The sequence below is a fragment of the Labeo rohita genome, chromosome 15 (assembly GCF_022985175.1).
Source record: "Labeo rohita strain BAU-BD-2019 chromosome 15, IGBB_LRoh.1.0, whole genome shotgun sequence".
NCBI lineage: Eukaryota > Metazoa > Chordata > Actinopteri > Cypriniformes > Cyprinidae > Labeo > Labeo rohita.
In genome coordinates this window covers 19,710,762-19,729,954 of record NC_066883.1, presented here as the reverse complement: position 1 = coordinate 19,729,954, position 19,193 = coordinate 19,710,762, and the positions used below count along the sequence as shown (strand labels likewise).

Sequence of the window (19,193 nt, the reverse complement as noted above, 5' to 3'; positions counted from 1 at the left end):
TATAGTGGCAGGGTTGCCAGGTTTTCACACCAAAACCTGCCCAATTGCTGCTCAAAAACAGCCCAAAATTAGCTCGATCACATTTTGATGGGGGTCCCCTGGTAAAAACCACGTTCTGGGCGGTAAAAACACATTTTTTGCCGGGGTTCCCCTTGTAAAATTCACATTTCAGTGGCTCAATATCACGTTATTGAGGTCGCTTTAACCCAGTGTTAAAGTAGTCCAATTCTGTGGGAAAATCACGGACTTGGCAACACTGTATAGTGGCTAATTGAAGAATAAGGTGGATAACTAGTATATTTATTCTCTCACAATGTATTATTAAAAGACTTGGCAACCTGTCACCATTTTATTTTTACATGTTCTATCCAACTTATTTTTCATTTGTAAATTGACTTCCGGTGTCATTGTTTCCAGCTAGCTGTACAAAACAGCTTGTTTTGCTGCTTTATATTGCAAACTGGTATGTCTTACCATATTATTTTAATGCATTATCTTAATTATGAACACTGTTTTGTAGTGCAAACAGCTGTACTGTTTACAGCACTTTGTTATTCTACTTGTTATTTCCCTTTAGTGGTAAATAAACCGGAAGTCTCACACATTCACGCTTACAGAATACGGCTTATTTCCATGCTGAAAAATCAGGTGGATAAATAAACAAAACGCAAAATGACATCGTCATCCTTTCAGGAGGTAAATGCTACGAGAAAAAGTAAGTGTCGCCTCTTTTTTGCACTTTATATTTCATTTTAAAGTCTTATCAAAAGAGTATGACAATACTCATCTGTGACAATTTACCATCTGGCCAGCGGTACAGAGCCCCAAACACCAGGACAACCAGGCACAAGAACAGTTTTTTCCTCCAGGCAATTCTCCTTATGAACAGTTAAATGTTCCCCCCATTGTGCAATAACTTTTATGTATTTACCACCCCCATCCTAGCACATCCCTGCATCTCTACCTCTTTCTATCCTATCCTATTCTATTCTGTTCTGTTCTATTCTATTCTATAGCACAACTGTACATACCACTTATTTATTTATTTCTCAATTTATTTTTCTATTTTTTGTCTATTTATATTACATATGTTTATTTTATTCTCATCCTATGTTTGTTGTCTGTATGTTGTTGCTGTCTCTGTGTACTGGAAGCTAATGACACTAAAACAAATTCCTAGTATGCGCAAGCATACTTGGCAATAAAAAAAGATTCTGATTCTGATTCTGATTCTTATATTGTCAACTGTGGTTTTCTGTAGAAAACAATCTGTCTTTTAAAATGAGGTATTTGTCGAAGTACCAGCGTTAAACTCTCTTTCTAATAAGACTATGAGACCACATTTATTTATATTTTAACATATTACTTTTATATATACATACACTCATATTCATAGGCTTATTCATTATTTTCCGGACAGGTTAAAGATATAATAAAACATAATAAAACTGTTAGAGATATAATAAAACAGACACTGTTTATAAAATGTTTGACATGTTCTTTAAAAGTATCTTTGTTTTGGATTAAATCCAATTTTGCTGTCCCGTAGTATGTCCTAATATGAGGTTACGTAACACTTGATCTTCTTGATCTCCACCTGATAAACTGACTCAGGAGTATATTGCTTTAACCTTAAAGTGTTATCCTGTTATACTTTGACTTCAAAGACTTTCAAAGCCATCAGTTTCTTTCCACCCTGCAATAGGACTAACTGTCTTACTTTGTGTGTTCAAACTGTATGTAGCTACTTTACCGCACTCGCCCTCGGAATGACGTAGCCTCGCTCATTGATTACTGTACATGTCCTTTCACTGACTGCAGTCAGTTGATGTAAACAGTCTTTTGGAACAGATATAGCCACGCTGCACTAAATGTGACCATGCTAGCTAATCCTCTTTGCTTCGGTGATCCCAAAGAGTCTGGAGTCCTCTGGGCTTCAGAGGCACAAGAGTGTTTTCTGCCTGATGAATGGAAGACCATGCAACACTATGGCTGGCAATTCAAACTCTTACTGCTCTATGTAAGTAATAACAGCTCTTATGTATACTATATGTAAAACTAGAAACCTGTTTAAGTAATGCTTTCTTGATTGTCAACCACTTATGCAACATTTTTATCACATTAAATGCTTTGTAGTAGCACTTTGTGTGTTGTATGTTGAATATAATATATTAATATTAACAAATGTAACTGTTTAAATGTGTTGATAACTTGCAACCTATCAGGCCAGTGTTATTAAGTATCACTGAGATACTATTTTTTTTTTTTTTATTATGTGTTTTTCATATGTATTTTTTTTAATGTCTATATAGTTTATAAATGTATAGTATATTGTGTATAGTTATGTTTATAGTTAAGTATCAGTTTATTTGTATTTATTTTAATACGTCAACTTTATTTTTTCTTATTTCACTTAATGTTTATTCGATTTTATCTGTGTATATGTGTTTTTTTTTTTTATTAGTTAGTTTAAACGTCTGTATAGTTTTTTAACCTTTACGTTTGTTTAGCTTTAGTTATTTTAATACTTCAACCTAATCTAAACAAAAATGACACATTTGTAGCTGAAATTAAATAAGTTTACGTAATTAGTTTATTTTTGCTAGTTTCTGAGGCAACAAGTATTAAAATATCTAAATCTAAACAAGAAACTTCAAAACTAAAAATTCAATCAAACAGCAATTGCTAGTAAATTTCACAAATAATTCTAAAGAAATAGCAAGTAACACATTGAATTAAACATTAAATTTATTAAAATGAAGTAACTGAAATATTTTCTTGTAAAATATAATCTATAATTGTTTTATTTATATAAAAAAATACTACTACTACTACTAATAATAATAATAATAATTTTTGCAGTGTATAGAAATTTTGAAAATAAATAAATATATGAATATATGATATAATGAAAACCTTGAATCAGACAGCAATTGCTAGTAAATTTCACAAATAATTAAGAAATAACAAGTAACATTCAATGCAACATTAAATTCTGACAGACTGAAATATTTTCTTGTAAAATAATAATCTGTAATTGTTTTATTTAAAATAAAGAACAATCATTTTTGCAGTGTGTAGAAATTTTGAAAGGAAATAAATAAATTAACTAAACTTTAATAAACTTTGCAGTGTATAGACATTTTAAAATTAATAAATAAATAAATAAATACTAAACACGCTAAAAATTAATAAAAACTATACAAGCCATTATTTTACAATATATTTTCTCTGTTGATGCATGTTTATAAAAGAAGTACAAATGGTTTTATGAGTTTTTCTCTCTAGCAGTGGTCCATAATAGCAGTAGAGAAAAGTATATTTAACCTGAGACGTGAAAAATTCTTTTGTCTAAAGAGCACAGTGGATCACTTAAATGTATTTGAACATATGTCAGTGAGTGTGCTTTTTATTGCTGTCAGACTCAACTATCCAATTCTGCTTTTACAGTTTGACGTTCCCACGGAGCCTCTGAAGACCATCGGGCTCTGCGATGTCCACTGAGATGAGTACTTTGTTCTAAGCAGCTCAGCTTGAAGCGGGACAGTCATGAGTGCTGACACAGCCAACAGGCTGGATCTGGACCCTGATTACCATGCTGAACTGGCTGACATGGTAGCGGCCATGAACATGGCTGCCAACAGACTGACCCCTCCTAATGGATGCAGGACCACCCCACATCGCCTCAATCTCTCCGATCGCAAGCTGTCACTGCAGGAGCGATCCAGTTACCAGAATGGCGTCACCCCACGAATAGCCAGAAGACCCACTATTGAATCGAAGCGGGTGTCTATCTCTGATGGGGATGTGAGTTGTTGTGAATCAATGGAGTGTGTCACCAAAATGAACATGGAATTCATTATAGTAGGCTTCACTAGGCTACATGGTTATCGTGGGCCGAAATGATTCATGATAAAGATGTTATTGCAATATTTACGCAAAAGTTGGTGTCGAGTTTTACAAATTTACAGTTTTCACTCAGAAATTGCTGGTAAATTTTACAGATAATTATAAGAAATGGCAAGTTAACACATTGAATTAAACTTTAAATTCTGAAGTAGAAAGACTGAAAAGTTTTCTTGTAAAAATATCTTTTAATATCTTTGAGTGGGGAACCCCGGGTATTACGACTTGCATGGCTTAATATAACATAAATGATGTGTCTTACTGAAATATGTAGTAGAAAGCCCATGAAAGATTTATGTTATTCTAAAAATCCACATCGCTTTATGCATATTTTGGACTATAGTGGGGGGCATTATTTCAGTGACGTGAAACAGTTGCACTTGGTGAGCTACTGGCACTACCTGTGGCTATTTTTACCACAACACAACTCGGAAAATAAAATACTGATTCGATGACCACAGCTACATATAGGTGGCAATGGCTATAAACACAGGCTTAAACCAAAGACCATACCATCGATTTTTCTGCACAAGGTGTCTAAACGCCCCCAGATATCAAGTAATATCCATGCTGAGAAACTCCTTCAGTGGTTGTGGCGTCATGACAAGCATCGGCATGTTTACATCTTGCCAGGATGCCATCTAGTGTTTCTTGTCTCTGCCGTTTGTAAGCTCTTTCTGGAGCTGTGCTCTACTAAAAGCCTCAAAGGCATCAGGGCTAAAGTGGAGAGAACAAAAACACAGGTCTTTAGAAAGTTTTATTCATCCACAAGCATCTTTCCATTTTATTCTCCTCTTCTTATCACTAGAAAAGCAGTAAAGACTTACATCGCTTCTCTTGTTGCCCTTCAACTGAAAATTACGACCAAAAGCCGCACAATGTGGCATCGTATCAGTATTTTATTTTCTGAGTTGCAATGTGATAAAAATAGCAACAGGTAGTGCCAGTAGCTCAACTAGTGGAACCATTTCACAACATCGAAATAATGGCGCCCCCATAGTCCAAAATAGTGTCTGAAAAGTCTTTCATGTTTTTTTTTTTTTTTTTTTTTTTTTTTTTTTTTTTTTTTTCCAAATAACCAGGGTTCCTGATAAATTGTTTTATTTAAAATTGCAGTGTATAGAAATTTTGAAAATAAATAAATAAAAATAGCTATTAAATTCATCTTTACTTTTTGTGTGTTTATTTTATATTTTCTCCATTTTGGCCAATAAATCACTCTCAAAATATGAGTGTAATAAAATATAAGTATTTCATTTTTATATCGCTATATTTGCATATAATAATACATTCCCATTTCTACCCACAGGACTGTGTCCAGCTAAACCAGTACAAGTTAAAGAGTGAGATAGGAAAGGTTGGTGATTCTACTTAAAAATCTCAATTTGTTTTACAATATTAATGATTAATTTTGCAAAATCTGGTAACCTTCCTTTTTTTTTAACCAGGGTTCCTACGGGGTGGTCAAATTAGCATATAACGAAGATGATGACCAGTATTATGTAAGCATGGGCCTATATATGTTGTAAAACTATATTTATTTTGTAAGCATTGTATTAGATTAGGTTAGATTAGATTAGATTAGATGTATAGATTAGATTTTTAATACTACTTATATAATATAATATAATATAATATAATTAGTGCTGTCAAACTATTAATCGCACCCAAAATTTATATGTACATAATAAATATACACAGGACACACACATATATTATGTAAACAAATTTATTGCAGGCTATGAAGTTGGTGTCCAAAAAGAAGTTGATGAAGCAGTGTGGATTCCCACGTAAGCAATAAACATTTACATTTTCGGCTTGTGACTTTTTCTTCTGAAGTTTGTTTGCAAAAATAATAATATTAATATTAATGTTATGATGGTTGTGTAGGCCGACCTCCTTCCAGGGAATCCAATGGATCACAAGAGAATCTTTTAAAGCATTCTGGCCTGTTGGATCGAGTATATCAGGAAATCGCCATCTTGAAGAAACTTGACCATCTTAATGTTGTTAATTTAGTTGAGGTGAGTGATCCAAAAAAAATTATTTAAGTTTTAAAAAAATAAATCAGGATTTTTACCATACAAGTGAAATGTGTTGTACTATAAATAACTTATTATTATTTTTATTATTTTAATATTGTTATTATAGTATTTATTATTATTTTAAATTATTTTTTTATAGTTTTCATTTTTAATTTTACTTTTAGTAATTTGTATTAATTTTACTAAGTATTTCTATTTAGCTTTAATTTATTTTCAGCTTATTCGACTTATTTCAGCTAGCTGCCGAGGCAATATTAACATTTTTTTTTTTTTTTAATCTAATATTTATGTTGCATTTTGTTCAGCTTTATTTAATAAAATAATTTTTAATTTAAATAAATACTCTGCTGTAACTAACCAAAACACATCTATGATATTTAACTGAAGGTTCTTGATGACCCGGCTGAGGATAACTTGCACATGGGTGAGTAATTCTATCAGTCAACAATCTCCAATATAAAACGCTTTACTTTTTACGCTTTGCTCTATTTCTCCTATTTATTCTGTGTGTCCTTTTCATAGTCTTTGAGTTGGTACCTAAAGGGTGAGTATTTATACCTATAGGTCATTGCCACACATAAACAAATTGGATGTTTCTTTAGTTTGTTTTTTCTCTTTGATCCTAGTCCAGTGATGGAGATCCCAACAGACAATCCTCTAACAGAAGAAATGGCCCGCTTCTACTTCAGAGATGTCATCCTAGGAATTGAATACTGTATGTTTCCCTATAGTCTAGAGTTTTTAAAGTTGTCTTGTATTTATGAATGTCATTTAGAAACTTCAGGGTTTGGTGCTAGTTCTTTGTTTCATGTTTTATTTTTTAGTGCACTATCAGAAAATCATTCACAGAGACATCAAACCCTCTAATCTGTTGCTGGGAGATGATGGGCACATCAAGATTGCGGATTTCGGTGTCAGTAATGAGTTTGAGGGGAACGATGCTCTCCTATCAAACAGTGCAGGAACACCAGCTTTCATGGCACCTGAAACTCTGACTGACCAGGACCTGAGATTCAGCGGAAAGGTACGTGGACCTATAGAATATTCCTGTTTACAAACAGATAAGACATTGATTCTGTATTATTTACAAATGACTCTTGTTTGATTCAGGCTTTAGACATATGGGCAATGGGAGTGACGCTGTTTTGTTTCGTCTTTGGAAAGGTAAGACAACAGCTTTTTACAATTATGAATGTGATTAAGAGCATAATACATATCTGTTCATATTTCTTTGTTCAGTGTCCGTTTCATGATGAATACATCTTAGGCCTGCATGAAAAGATCAGGACTGCACAAGTTGAGTTCCCAAACATGTGAGTCACAAACGCTGAAAATCCCTGTTGTAAACCCCATGATAAGAAAACATAACTTTAAAGATATCCATTTAGATAGATAGGTAGATAAGATAGACAGCTGGTCTAATTGTTTATGTGTTGTTTGCACAGGCCTGTGATCAGTGATTGGCTGAAGGATCTCATCATCAGAATGCTGGACAAAGTCCCTGAAACTAGAATCACGTTAGCAGAAATCAAGGTGAAATCCTATTGGAAGACATATCATAAAAAACCTTTTTTCATGTTTATGCAGAGGTGGGTAGTAACGAATTACATTTACTTCGTTACATTTACTTGAGTAAATTTTTGGGGTAACTAGTACTTTTAGAGTATATTTAAAGATAGGTACTTTTACTTTTACTCAAGTACATTTTTAGTGAAAAAACTTTACTTTTACTTCGCTACATTTTTTGGCGTTCCTCCGTTACTGACAAATTTGTAATAAATATTAGGTATATAAAATAATAATTCGTTTACGTGACTTGATCTGAAGTCTCGCGAGACGTTGGAGAGGCTGCTTCGCGAGAGTCTGCTACGCATCTCCGCTAGTGATGGGAAGTTCGGATCATTTTACCGACTCGGTCCTTTGAGTCTCGTTCAGCAAAATGAACGAATCTTTTTTCGAGTCATTTCGTTCATTTCGTTCATTTTAGCAAAATATAATTAAAATGTTACGTTTTACCTCCCTAACACATCTACTGCTTACACAAACGTTGATCACACTACAAACAAAACAAAACTATAATGCTATAAGAAACAGAAAAGATTCATTCATTGTTTACCTGGGTCTTTAGTCTATGATTCGCTCACCTCGCCTCTTATCTGACAAGTTTTCGGGTTTGAGTTGTTCGTTCATCACGTGACAGCCCAATTAGCTAACCAACGCAGTCTGAGCCGGAAAGAGAATTGATTAGTTCATCTCTCGAGTCCTCGGGTTTGAGTCGTTCGTTCATCACGTGACAGCCCTGTAATGTTAACCTATGCAGCCTGAGCCGGAAAGAGAATTGATTAGTTCATCTTATGAGTCTTCGGGTTTGAGTCGTTCGTTCATCACGTGACAGCCCTGTAATGTTAACCTATGCAGCCTGAGCCGGAAGGAGAATTGATTAGTTCATCTTATGAGTCTTCGGGTTTGAGTCGTTCGTTCATCACGTGACAGCCCTGTAATGTTAACCTATGCAGCCTGAGCCGGAAAGAGAATTGATTAGTTCATCTTATGAGTCTTCGGGTTTGAGTCGTTCGTTCATCACGTGACAGCCCTGTAATGTTAACCTATGCAGCCTGAGCCGGAAAGAGAATTGATTAGTTCATCTTATGAGTCTTCGGGTTTGAGTCGTTCGTTCATCACGTGACAGCCCTGTAATGTTAACCTATGCAGCCTGAGCCGGAAGGAGAATTGATTAGTTCATCTTTTGAGTCTTCGGGTTTGAATCGTTCGTTCATCACGTGACAGCCCCATAAGGTGAACGAACGACTCTAAAACAGGTGAACTAATTCCAGTACAGAACCTAATAGGATGTTGCGCATGCGCGACTGAACGAATCACTCCCCGAGGCGACTCGTTCGTCCCGAGTCACATTAAAGATTCGTTCAAAATGAACGAATCGTTCAAGAACGACCCATCACTAATCTCCGCTTAAGTTCAAGCTATCGGGGGCAGATCACCCGTGGCCGACATCGCTGCGTACAAAAATTCCAGCTCCAACATAAAAAAACATGTAGCGGTAACGTTAAGTGTCAATAGCCGCTTTTCCACTATCGGGCCGAACCGTTCTCTTCACTTAACCGTTCCGTGCCGATCCGGGCCAGTCAGCACGGATACGGTTTCATTTTCCACTGTGGTGCCGATAACGGAACTCTTTGGAATGTAAATACAAATGCGTTAGTCGTTGCCTTGGTAACGCAATTGTAATATAAACAGAGATATGATCAGATATTTCTGTTTTTGGGACTTTGTTAAATAACAGAAAAAAGGACACAACTATAAACAACGCAAAAAATAAAATAAACAGAAGGCGACGACAGGTATAACGTTACCAACAAATGCTGAGGGGATATGCTTGCCAACGGAGACGGACACAGAAGGTAAAACATTTCTGAAAACGAACACATTTATTGACAGTATTAATGCATGAGCTATGAACGCAGCGTAACAGCTGATTACTTGGCTGTTTGATCATACAGCGCACTTTCGCTTAGCACACACATTCTATCACGATAGTGGAAAAGCGGCTAATATGATGATGCCTATTTGAACCCTATTAATGGTAATTTGGTAACTATGGGCACTTTGACCTTATAGTATCATATTTCACACACTGTCCGAATGTTTTTCCTCATATGCGCGCTTGTGCAAGCAATGACAAATATCTTGTGAACCTTACAAACAACACACGTTCGTAAAAAAAACGTTCATTCTAAATGTCTGCATGTTTTCATATCCATTTTCCAAAAATCTAAATAAATTGAAGTGCATACTGTGACGTTATACACAAATTCGTACACTGTTGTGCCCATCACAGGACTGAGATAGGCTACTTTACTTCAGCCTATGTTTTATATAAACAAAACAAAGAGACTTTCAAGGAGAGGTGTGTGGAAGCTTTCCAAATAGTTTGAAATTCAAGGTTTTCGCTTCATATCAGTCAGATCAGAAGTAACTAGTAACTAGCTACTTGAGTAGTTTTTCCATTGGATACTTTTTTACTCTTACTCAAGTAACTATTGGGATTGTTACTTTTACTCTTACTTGAGTAAATATTTCCATAAGTACTTTTACTTTTACTTGAGTACAGATTTTGGGTACTCTACCCACCTCTGTGTTTATGTGCTATAACAGGGGCCCCGGTGCATCTACCAGCCCAAAAAACGTAAAAAGAATAACCCAGTAAATTTGTTTTGGTAAGCCTTTCTCTGCAAGCTTGTGAAAAAATGAGTCGCTTCCCCCTGTGATGTAGGAAGGGGATCTTACCGCCCCTAAATCTGCACGTTTCCACCCACGGTGCCGTAATGTAGTTTTCACATGCGACAGTGGTGTAACAGTTCTAACGCCATGGCAAAAGTTCAAACAAAGCATGCTAACTGTTCTGTCGTTGGCTGCACAGACGAGCACAGAACACTATTTAGAGTCCCAGACTCAGAGGAGACAAGAGAGCTGTGGATTTATTGATTTATTTACTGTATATTACGCTACTGCCACACAGATCTAATATAAACATGCAATTTCTTTCCCAGCTGTTTGCGTTCACACACATAACCGACTGATTTTGTAACTCGTGTTTTTAACATAAAATTGTGTGTATTTGACAGTTCAAGAGCAATAAGACATGAAAGAGAATTAGTTTAGCACTTACATGCCATGAGACAGACGGTTTCTGTGCGCATGCTTTGGATGTGTGAGCTCAGAAAACCCTGTATCAAAAGTTTAAACTAAAAGGGCTTTAAAACGCATCATTTCAGCATGATAGGCATGAGAATCGAAACCAAACAGATGTTTTTAATTAGAATATCTGAGGAACGACCTGTAAAGGCACAGCCCTATTCTAGAAAAGGGTTGGGGAGCAGCAGCTCATTTGCATTTAAAGAGACATGCATGAAAACAGTGTGTTTGTGCTTCCACTCAAAATAGGCATTTTCATGATATAATAAATGATCTGAGAGGTATTTTGAGCTGAAACTTCACAGACACATTCTGGGGACAACTGAGACTTATATTACATTTTGTTAAAAGGGCCATAATAGGTCTCCTTTAATGTGTAGGTGTTACTGTTACTCTAAGTGTGTGTAATCTTGAGTCTGTGGGCAGCTGCACCCGTGGGTCACGCTGGATGGCACGGATCTCCTGCCTCTGGAGGAGGAGCACTGCACCGTGGTGGAGGTTACTGAGGAGGAGGTGCAGAACTCCATCAAACTAGTTCCCAGCCTCTCTGCTGTGGTGAGTACATCTGAAGGAAGAAAAATCATTGCCACACACTGTAAAAAAAATAATGGTTGATAAAGGGGGAAAAAATTTATAGTGTATTGTGTGTTTTTTTTTTTTTTTTTTTTTTTTAAACTAGAAATAGTTCCCTTAGCCACAATAATGCTAATTATTAAAATAAAATACATTTAAAATTTCAAAATATATTTAATCAATCTAACATTTTACATTCTATTTAAATGTATTATTATTTGATAGTGATACTGTTAGCAATATAGTTTTATTCTGGAAGTGAACTAATTTACCCACCCCCATGTCATCTAAGATGTTCGTGTCTTTCTTTCTTCAGTCGCAAAGAAATTAAGGTTTTTGAGGAAAACATTCAAGGATTTTTTTCCATATAGTGGACTTCAATGGGGATCAGCAGGTTGAAGGTCCAACTTGCAGTTTCAATGCAGATCTCCACACGACCCCAGCTGAGGAATAAGGGTCTTACCTAGCGAAACAATATTTTTGTTTGGTCATTTTATTAAAAAAGTACCAATCCAGTGTTTACAAAGTGAACATGCAAAGAAAGTTAAACGCCCTTTCCAAAAAAAAGGTAAAAAAGTGATGTTGGAAGATTTTGATGTTGGAGGAAAAAATGAGATCAAGTTTTTCGCCCTACCCTACCTTTTTTAACCGACGAACAGACAAAGAACTAACCGCACATGACCGATGTGTCAAGACGTGCATGCGCATCGCAGAGCTATGCAAGACCATTGGTTAAAAAGTATATAAATTTTTATTTTTTTAGAAAATGACCAATCATTTGCTTACATTAGACCCTTATTCCTCCTCTGGGATTGTGCAGAGCCCTTTGAAGCTGCATTGAAACTGCAATTTGGACCTTCAACCTGCTGATCCCCATTGAAGTCCACTATATGGAGAAAAATCCTGGAATGTTTTTCTCAAAAACCTTAATTTCTCTGCGACTGAAGAATGAAATGAACATCTCGGATGACATGGGGGTGAGTAAATTATCAGGAAATTTTCATTCTGGAATTGAACTAATTCTTTCATATCTGTGAATCACAAAGTACCACACTGAGGTTCTTGTAAATGTGTTTTATGACTTGTTTTAGAGTGAATGCGTCTAAATTTGTGTTTTGCACTGTATTTTAAGATCCTGGTGAAGTCCATGCTGAGGAAGCGCTCCTTTAGTAACCCATTCGAGTGTCCCAGCCGCAGACAGGGCAGGTCCATGTCTGCCCCTGGAGGTCTGACTGTGTAAGTCCAGAATGCACATCACTACATCCTACTGTATACTGATACTCATAATACCTGTGATTTCACTGGCACTGACGTTTTGTTCTTATCTCTCTCAATAATTTCTGCAGGGATATGTCATTGTTTCGTCCTCTAAGGTATCACACAATAAATCTCAATGCCATGAGCTACATTTAGAATTTCAAACTCAATTCTCTTGTTTCAGTGTGTGTTTGTGCAATACATATTCATATTTTGATGCTCTGTGTCTCCAACAGCAGAGGGAGTAACAGTAACAGTCACGGAAGCAGAGAGGGAGAACTGGAAAACCTTATTGAAGATGAAACTTTTCCATAAATGAGCAAAAATCATTTATTCAGATCGCCCCAGTTTTGTGATTATTGTTACTTTTTTTTCTCATCTAAACTGGATTATTTTGAGAATCAACATAATGTTATGCATGATAAAATCTTAGGAGGTATCTTTAAAATATAGAATCTGGTAATACTTTATATTAGAGTAATATTTGTGTTTCATTGCATTTATGTGCCAAAATTAAAGTTAAATTGAAAGAAATGTAGATATAAATGCATATATAAAGAGATTTTATGTATTAGAAGTCTATGTGGTAAAGGTCTGTATGATTTTTTTTTGTTTGTTTTTGTTTTTTTGTTACCCTTTTAAGGTTTTGAAGTTCTGTGGTGCATATATAAAATCTAAAATGAAAAGAATGTATTTTATTTGACATATTTTTAATCATATATAGCATTTTTTATTATTATGTACAAATAAGAATATAAAACACATTGCATTTTGAGAATAGGCCTTTGGGTTCCTTTAGTGTGCACTATTAATAATCACTACGGATGTGCTCTAGTGCCTCTGTGAGGTTGTTCTCTGATTAGCAACACAAACCCCAGGGACTCTGTATGCCACTCTTTTTAAAAATAACCATCTAAGAGAGATAGTATGTCAGGATAAGAGCTCCATTATGGCCTAGACAGACGTGTCAACATAGTAAACGTCACTGCTGTTCCTCTTTCATATTATGATGACAGTCCATGAGTGATCAATAACCTTTATTTCATTGCAAACACTCTTTCAGGATGTATTACAGAGCTTAAGTGTATCAAGCATAAGTGTTTTTGTCTGTCAGAGAGCATTCATTTGATCTAAGTACATTTTCTGAAAAAAATTGAATGGTTGTCACCTGCTGTGCTTTGCTATGGAGTTTCAAGGTGTTTAAACGAACTATCTATTGATGATAGTTGATGTGCGTCACTTAGGTATAGATTTGGACTTATGATCTGGAAACATTTATTGGCTACTCAGGACATGCCAGGATGTTTATCCTTTATCTTCTTAGCAGTTTAGTTCTCAAATACCAGGACGCAGTTCTTATCTTTACTATCTGTACAGTGTTGGTCCAAAACACTAAAGAGAACAGAAATGAATACATCACTTTGTCTTACTACAGCTGACCGTGTGTTTTATCGGCCGTGACTGGTAGGATGAGCTGTAGGTTGGTATATGCAGTGCTGTCAGCAGCTGTAAGGATGTTTGAGATTGGGGTGGATATAATGAAGGAAAATGGGCCAGTGGATTTTACAATGTGGCTTTTTATATCAGCGCTTCAGCCTCATGGGTAATTCAGGACACAGGATGCAAGCATATTAATTTGATTCATATTTAGACTCCCACTTTGTGGTGTCTCTCCAAAGTATTCCACAAAAACCTGGCAAACATTAAAATAGTGTAATTATCATAGAGGAGCAAAGAACAGATAATCCCAGTGTGCTCAATTCCTGATTTTTTGGAGAAGCTTTTATTTTGCCTTTGTACGCTCTTTGTTCTCACAAAATCTGTCCAAGACCAACACACATTTCACCCCATATTAAATTATATGAAATAATATTATATAATATTAAATATATAAAAACAAAGCATATTCCCTCTCCCAAATTCTCATTACTGTAATGTGGTTTTGCATATAATTTGTGATGTCGGAACTCTAACCGTTTCACTGTTTGTATCATTCCCGCTTGTGGTATTTTTCACAGCGAGTGTCATGGCGGACTCGCAAATCAACTACAGTGTTATAATACCGTTTTTGTGTCACGGAATGTAGTTTTAAGAGTTTTTTAGGCGCTAATGTACTTTAGACTTAAAATATACGGTTTGTTAATAAAGATATCTTCTATTTGAAAATTTGCTTCGATGTTTTCGAAGAGCTCCAGGGTGTCAGCGGCCGTTCAGCACTCATGCAACCGCCAAGAGCAGCCTCACCTCGGCCAGTTCTTCTGGAATCTGCTGCTAGCTTTGATGTCTCTCTAGTCGTTAAACATGGTATATATTGGTTTTGGGTAAATCTAACAGGCAGTCTTTGGTCTCATTAATCTATTATTTGTTTCAGAGCAAATTGTTTTGGCTGAAGGCAAAATCTCTTGAAGTTATTTTATGTAAATATTATAATTTATTTAAAGGAGAACTCCTCTTCCAGAACAGCAATTTACAAATAATTTACTCACCCCCTTGTCATCCAAGATGTTCATGTCTTTCTTTCTTCAGTCGTAAAGAAATTATGTTTGTTAAGGAAAACATTTCAGCGTTTTTCTCCATATAATGGACTGATATGGTGCCCCGATTTTGAACTTCCAAAATGCAGTTTAAATGTGGCTTCAAACGATCCCAAATGTGGTTGTAAACGATCTCAGCTGAGAAAGAAGGGTCTTATCTAGCATAACAATCAGTTATTTTAATAAAAAGAATACAATTTATATACTTTTTAATGCCAAACGCTCGTCTTTGTCTCACTCTGCTTGGACTGTTTTTGTTCCGGTTCATGACAGTTAGGGTATGTCGAAAAACTCCCATCTCATGTTCTTCCTCAACTTTGCAAAGACTGGGTCGGTACTTCTGCAGCAATGTAGGATGATTTTGAAATGATTTTTGAAGTTGAGGGAGAAAATATGATTGGAGTTTTTCAACATACCCTAACTGTCTTGAGCCAGAATACAAGCGCTTGAGATTAAAAAGTATTTAAATTGTATTTTTTTTTAATGAAAATAACCAATTGTTTTGCTAGATAAGACCCTTCTTTCTCGGCTGGGATCGTTTGAAGCCGCATTTAAACTGCATTTTGAAAGTTCAAAATCAGGGCACCATATCAGTCCATAATATGAAGAAAAATGCATAAAAAAAACAATTTCTTTTCAACTGAAGAAAGAAAGACATGAAACCAATATCCGTTTAGGTGCTTTTTATACTGAAAAACTTTTTCTGTATAACTAAATATAAAAATGCGCGCAGGTTTGACAACTCAGAAAATGTTACTTTGACTAGAAACACCAGGAAATGTAATGTAAAGGCGGATTTAAAGAGACTGAAACGCTGTTGTATACAAGGAAGTTATTTTTTACTTTCAACAACACAAGCCAACAAATGAGCAGTCGTTAGAAATCACCCTTAACAGATGAAAGGATAGTAAAAGACAAAGTTCCTCAGTGGACATTCAAACTAATGTTTTATTGTGAATATGAGATTGAACTGAAGAATGAATGCTGTATGAGTTGCAGGTAATCGCACTCGCTCAGTCCATCTCTCTCTCTCATTAACTCTACATAATACAGTGAGCTTTTTATAAAGTAATACAATACATTTTAAATGAAGCAACTCAATGTTTCTTAGTTACTAGTACTAAAGTGACGTTTTTTAAAGTAATAACAGAGGCTTGGGCTCAGCTGTCAAACTGTCAACTTTAGATTTGAATCCATTCCTGAGTGACATGTGGGGCTTGACAGCAGTTTTTTACTCAGTTCACATTATCAAAATGCAGATTACTTACCCAACATATGGTAAGCACTCATATGCTTACCGGCTGTCATATTTCCCTGGTTGTGCACAGTGGATTTTCAAATAGCAAGTAATTTAGTACACATTTAAAACATAATACGATGTTAGTCACTGTTCACAGATCACTCCTTGTACAATTTACTTTTGTTGACAGTGTAAGAGCCTATAGAGCAAATATTCCCAGAGTATCCACCTTATGTAAGAGCGTGTGTGCGTGATACAATCCGAAAACAATGTTATTACTCATTCAGAAAACATAATGCTCAAATCACCAGTGTCATATTTGTGTTCTGCACTAATTCCAGGTTGTTGTATTTTCATTAGCAAGCCTAGAAGTTATCAATAACCTTTCCAGATAGGCAGTTTGTGAAAAATGTGGATGGAGAGGTCAAAACCATTGGTAAGTGCTCTTTTGTTACATAACGAAGGAAGCCTTGAGGTGTTACTGTTCCTTTTCCCTCTGGCCTTATTCAGAGACACTACACTTTACCTATTTCAGTGCTTCAATATAAAAGCTGCTAAAAAAATAACTGAATGTACAAGTATGAGTAATCCTAAAAGACCCCTTTTTGTTTGAATTAAGTTCTTGAGCTCTAAAGTAAACATTTGGTTTGTTTTCTGTTTGTGCATTTGCACAGCAAAACACTTTTTCTCTTTAGTCGGGAACATGATAGATTAAGAACTGTTACTTTGATCTCTCATATCTAATCATATTTGCTGCATTAGTAACAAATTAAAATCATTATGTGTGTAATATTCAAACACTAATTGAAACTGGTGTCCTGTGGTGACTGTTTGAATAGGTAGATCTCAAATCAAATTTATTTGTGTTTTCACAATACACGTTATTTCAAATTAAAATTTTGTAAAATTAAACCTTCAGCTTTACAGAATGTTGTTATTTCTATAATGCCTATATGCTTTAAAGGAGAAGTTCACTTCCAGAATGAAAATTTCCTCATAATGATTTTTATCCATATAGTGGACTTTAATGGGGATCAGTGGGGTTGAAGGTCCAAAATGCAGTTTCAAAAGGCTCTACATGATCCCAGCTGAGGAATAAGGGTCTAGGGATCTAGTGAAACGATCGGCCATTTTCTTAAAAAAATACAACTTCATATACTTTTTAACAAAAAATGCTTGTTTTGCAAATTGTAGTGTGAGGGACCCCTATCCTAAAATTTAAAAGACAGCTGTTTTCTTAATATATATACATATATATATATATATATATATATATATACTGTATATATATATATATATATATATATATATATATATATATATATATATATACACACACACACACACACACACAATAAAGTATATTGTAAATATTTAACATATATTTTGTTTGTATTATGTAACTTTTTTTATACTCACTACTGTACTGCTACATGTATTATTTATATAATTTCCTTTATTTTAATACTTTTTTTGTTATTTTATTCATGTTATTTAATTAGTTTAATCATTTTGTTTTTATAATCTTTTTTATTTTTACAATAATTTTTTTCTTGAAATTTTGCATTTATTTACTTATTTTATTCATTTATATAAAATATCTTCTTTTGTGTTCCACAGCAGAAATAAAGTTATAGGGTAGAGTGGGGGAAAACCTTAAGGACTGTGTAATTTTTTGCTGTGCAACAAAAGTTAAATGTGTTCAGAAAAGTTTTCACAGTTTTAGTGACAATGACATAATGTGTACCAAGGGGGCATATTACTCCATCTATGGGGCAAAACGCCACAATGGGTGGGGTAAAATGAAACTGCCCATTCCACCAACTGACTATGTTTGAGAAAAAATTATGTCATTCTGAAAATACAATTATATTTTTATTAACACAAACTCCCTATCTACAGGCCCTACTGTTCTAATATCATATATAACTGTGATATTCAAAACAACAAGCTTTAAAACACTTTCATACTGCTGAAGATTAGATCATTTAGTGTGAAATCTGTTTTCTCTTCGGTGCATCACCAGTGTAAGCTTCACGGTGAAAACTTCTACAAGACTCTTGTCAACGTAGTCCATAGTTACAATAAAAATGTTACAAAATCTTGATTTTAATGTTTTTCTCCACTTTACCATACAGGTTTGACACAACATGTGGGTGAGTAAATGATGACAAATTTTTAATTTGAGGTTGAATTATGTCTGTAAGTTGTTTACTTGTTCATCTGTAACCGTAAGGCCCACAATTGATTAACCAATGCTTTTTAATGATGTATAAATCTGCATATTCTGTTATTGATTTGGAAGTCATTTCTACATTAGGCAGATGGGATCTTAGACCAAAGCACATCACAAATCCTTGGCGTTCGGCTTTATACAGATGGTACAATGTGTTAATAAATGCTCTCTATTTTCTTTCTCCAAATTAAACTTTAAATGTGAACGCCCTTGATGGGGCAGAGACAGACGTATTACATCCTATTCTAATTGTATGTGAGACCGAAATGTCCCTGTTTATCAGACAGCCGAGTCTGAAATCAAAATAAACCTCAGTAGAATAGAAATAAATAATGCTTTAAATACATTACGAGGTGACAAATCTTCAGCTGAGAGGTCCGACCAATTTAACCAGGGCAAACATATTCAAATCTTCTATGCTTTCTATCTTGCATCCGATCATAACGCAGCAGAAAATGGTGGCTTGCTCCTTTTGTCTACATGACAGAGTCTCAATGTGAACGAGGGGAGACAGGTTTCCCTTGAATTTTAATGGTGTCTCTGATGTTCTGATGTTTATCTCTTTGCAGGTTGTTCTAGATGTCTGAACAGTGCCAATGGGAAAGAGGATGTTTTTTTTTTTCCTCCAGCCCTAGCAACATGCACTGGATTGGTGGATATGACAGCTCACCGTGCCTGCGATTGGCTGT

At 35.1% G+C, this 19,193-nt stretch overlaps 1 protein-coding gene across 1 annotated transcript; it reads left to right on the top strand.

Annotated features, from left to right (window-relative positions):
• Positions 1–1,664: 1,664 nt before the first annotated feature.
• camkk1b (calcium/calmodulin-dependent protein kinase kinase 1, alpha b) lies at positions 1,665–14,641 on the top strand. The gene is made up of 17 exons (XM_051130126.1): positions 1,665–2,020; positions 3,451–3,807; positions 5,216–5,263; positions 5,355–5,408; positions 5,645–5,696; positions 5,797–5,930; positions 6,339–6,375; positions 6,474–6,495; positions 6,578–6,666; positions 6,776–6,975; positions 7,062–7,115; positions 7,191–7,264; positions 7,397–7,484; positions 11,091–11,219; positions 12,370–12,473; positions 12,584–12,610; positions 12,731–14,641. The coding sequence occupies exons 2-17, from the start codon at positions 3,550–3,552 to the stop codon at positions 12,807–12,809; spliced, it is 1,449 nt and encodes a 482-aa protein (XP_050986083.1). The 5' UTR covers positions 1,665–2,020; positions 3,451–3,549; the 3' UTR covers positions 12,810–14,641.
• Positions 14,642–19,193: the final 4,552 nt, after the last annotated feature.

Excerpts from the sequence above, each read along its gene's own strand:
- camkk1b (XM_051130126.1), top strand. The coding sequence starts at position 3,550 with ATGAGTGCTGACACAGCCAACAGGCTGGATCTGGACCCTGATTACCAT. Across the intron at positions 5,697-5,796 it reads GAAGCAGTGTGGATTCCCAC|GCCGACCTCCTTCCAGGGAA; the intron begins GTAAGCAATAAA and ends ATGGTTGTGTAG. Across the intron at positions 7,485-11,090 it reads TCACGTTAGCAGAAATCAAG|CTGCACCCGTGGGTCACGCT; the intron begins GTGAAATCCTAT and ends GTCTGTGGGCAG.